Source organism: Temnothorax curvispinosus, unplaced genomic scaffold (genome assembly GCF_003070985.1).
Source record: "Temnothorax curvispinosus isolate PA1 unplaced genomic scaffold, ASM307098v1 QBEX01015557.1, whole genome shotgun sequence".
NCBI lineage: Eukaryota > Metazoa > Arthropoda > Insecta > Hymenoptera > Formicidae > Temnothorax > Temnothorax curvispinosus.
Genome location: NW_020225337.1, coordinates 1 through 3,555, shown reverse-complemented (window position 1 = coordinate 3,555; position 3,555 = coordinate 1). Strand labels below are relative to the sequence as shown.

The 3,555-nt window shown below is 36.6% G+C and overlaps 1 protein-coding gene across 1 annotated transcript; it reads left to right on the top strand.

Moving 5' to 3' along the window:
• The first annotated feature begins 483 nt into the window (after window positions 1-483).
• LOC112465847 (serine/arginine-rich splicing factor 2-like) lies at window positions 484-3,419 on the top strand. The gene is made up of 4 exons (XM_025033599.1): window positions 484-840; window positions 2,744-2,887; window positions 3,017-3,214; window positions 3,331-3,419. The coding sequence occupies exons 1-4, from the start codon at window positions 497-499 to the stop codon at window positions 3,335-3,337; spliced, it is 693 nt and encodes a 230-aa protein (XP_024889367.1). The 5' UTR covers window positions 484-496; the 3' UTR covers window positions 3,338-3,419.
• Window positions 3,420-3,555: the final 136 nt, after the last annotated feature.

The window sequence follows — 3,555 nt, the reverse complement described above, 5'->3', positions numbered from 1 at the left end:
TTCGCGTTGCTTGCACTTTTTGCACTCAGCATCTTCGCTTTCTTTCTTTCCAACGGCCGAATATATATTTATTTCATTTCAAGTGCAAAAATGTTTGGGGATTTAAGCAACGCGAACAAACCTATTATAGACGTGTTTCCCAAATAAAAAAGAAAAAAGAATGTTTTTAAAATTATGTCTGCTAACTATACGCTCAATTAACTTTTATTAATTATAAATAAACTATTATTTCCTAAACTATGAGAATATATTCCTAAATTTGCCTAAACGATTCCCAAATAATTGCAATAATAAAAAATAAAAAATATCAAATTTGTTTGCTATATGGAGGTCTTTATATCTCAGTGCCCTATGGTCTATCTATTGTATAATATATCTATGGTTCGGTCACATGATCGATGACGTACTTACGCATGCGCATTAGTGTGCGGCCTATTTATTTTACGATTTCCCAACACTGTATAGTAGAGTTTTCTGGTCACGCAGCGCCCAGCGGATGTTTCGCCGTCGTCACGTCACTCGAATTGTCCGCCATTTTCCCTTTGTCGTTCGTGTGTGGATTTCGCTCACAGATTGGAGTGATCATCTTGGTATAATCTGTCAACGAGAATCCCGCGTGTTCTACCACAGTCGAGGACGTGACGTTCGAAAAGGAAAGATGAGTTACGGTAGGCCGCCGCCCCGCATCGATGGGATGGTTTCCCTGAAAGTCGACAATCTCACGTATAGGACGACGCCGGAAGATCTGAGGCGCGTGTTCGAGCGATGCGGCGAGGTCGGCGACATTTACATCCCCAGGGATCGCTTCACGCGCGAGAGCCGTGGCTTCGCGTTCGTCAGGTGAGTGCCGTTACAACAGCCAACGGCGTCAGCCCCGCCGCGAGCGTTGTGTTCGAGCACGTTTAATTAACCGCTCTTATAGGCGATACCTCGGATTCATCGACGCCAACGATCACGCTGACGTCACGATGCGAGTGCGCTAGCGCTAATTCACAATTCAGTGTTTTCGCGTCTGAAAACGATACTCCGTCGCGACACATTTTCAAATGAAGCATGAAATAACGGTAGATCTTTGGTATAGTGGCGACTTTTTCGAAACTTGCATATTTTATACGTCGCCAAGCGTCGTGAAAATGACTGACTCGACACGAAAGAATTCATCACTCTGAGCTTATTTTTATACAATCGGACCTAGAAATAAACTTGGCGCTTTATTGCTCATAACATATAAATTTTTTTTCCTCTTTCGAAATATGTATAAAGTTTTAGGTATTCTTTATTCATATAAATTCCATATATTTGGACTTTGCATCGTAATATCTGTGTTCATAGGGCATGTAAGGGAAAAATAAAAACACTTTTATTATATAAATCGACCCCAAGCTATCGATCAAGCCTACTTAGAACTTGATCCGTTCACTCGTTATTGAGATCTCAACATCTCGAGTACTCGCAACTCGTCGCGTCGCGTAAATGAGTCACGGTCGGTCTCGCTTCGCGCGTACTTAGCGCGAGATACTACCGTGTTTCTTGATTTCTGCCTAAACATTAATGAAGCATGTAACGGAGAATCATTACTTTACAAAACACTATGATATTTAATCTGTAATACTTTGTTAAGTTTTGACAGAAACAAAGTATCACTGTTTTATAAATTTTTAATTGATATACTAAACAAAAGTCAAGCGTATTTGCAAAGTGATGTGGAAAGCTCGTAGGTCAATAAACAAGCGATAATGATATTATTAAGTAAAACATGATTTATTTTCTAATAAAAAAAAATTAATGGAATTCTTTTATATAATACTTTTACAGTAAAAATTTTTTTAAGTATAATGATGAGTTTGTTTTAAAGTGCAGTTATACAAGATATAAAAAAAATTTTTTTGAGCAGATTTTATTTCTTTAGATAGTTTAGATACATTTCTAGAGATAAGAGGTATCTGTGTATCGATATTTATATGTATGTATATGTACATATATATATATATAATATGTATATATATATACAATTTTCTCGAGCATATCTATATGTTTTAGAAAATGCCTCATAAAATGTGACTTTTAATAAAATTAGAATGTGATTGCACTCATCATACTAATAATTTACTGAAATAAATTTCTCTGGTGATAAATTTGGAGTTGATACATATACAATACATTTGTATTACAAACATATTCGAATAAGGAACCTTTGAAACTCTGCAATAAATTTAACATTTTGTTCCAACTCGATAACGAGATAAAAACCCTTTATTTATGAAATAACTGGATTTTATTATGTTGTGTCGTCATATTTAAAGATTTAATAACTTAAAAGAATACAATAAACTCTTAGAAATATCTGTGTCAAATGTAACTCGAAATTCGAGTTGCTGGAATGAAATGTATCACAATATCGAACGTAGCTCAATTTCCGAGAGCAAAGGGTTAACATAAAGCTTCCATTGATAATAATTTTAGTTTGTTCTTTTTTATGTCTGGTAAGTGTTATAACTTTGAAAAATAAAAGAATTCTTGATACAGAATTAGCGATCCTAAATCTTATTTGTACGTACAACAATAGATAAAACTGTCTATCTTGCATACGATATAAGTGAGTCATGCAACTGCATCGAGAAAATATATAAGAAATAAGTTGCTGAAAATATATAGAAGCGTAAATTGAGCATATATATATATATATATATATATATATATATATATGTATATGTATATTGTATATGTGTATATTTCTTGACAGATTTTATGATAAGCGCGACGCGGAAGACGCATTAGATGCCATGGATGGACGATTGTTGGATGGCAGGGAACTCCGAGTTCAAATGGCACGATACGGACGGCCAACGTCTCCGCATCGCAGCCGTGGAAGTCGTCGTCGTGGAAGGTGAGTTTTCATTGCTTTCATTTTAGGATCGTTAAATTAGTAAGACGAGAGAGGCAGATGGAACAAATGGATTATCAATTTTCGCTCAGATATTTCGTTTATTTGAAGATTATACGAACGTGTTCGCAGATCACGAAGTAGAAGTAGAGACCGCAGACGTTCGCGATCTCGTTCTCGTAGCAGGTCGCGTAGCCGCGACAGAGATCGCAGGCGCTCCTACAGCCGCAGCCGTAGTCGCTCTCGTTCGGACAGCAAGAGCTCGCGCGGCAAATCACGCTCGCGCAGCAAGTCTCAGGACAGGCAGAAAGATAGTCGTTCCAAATCCAGGTGAGAATTGTCTAAAGTAATTTCAGACTATAAAACGATCGAGTTTTCCCGATCGAGTAACAAACCGTCGAATCGTTTTTCTCTCATGAGTGATCAATTGTCACGTATGTTTCCAGGGACTAAGCTGATTGAAGAGTGTGCGAGAGAATAAGAATGAGTGCGCGCGTATCCAACGAGTGCCGAATAATCTATGTTGAGATTAAAAGAAAAAAAGGTATTCCATTACCCTCTATAGCAACACTCGCACGCTTCTTCACGTTCTTCTATCATTTAAATACATACATGTTAAACAGATATATATATGTATGTGTATATATATATATATATATATATATATATAT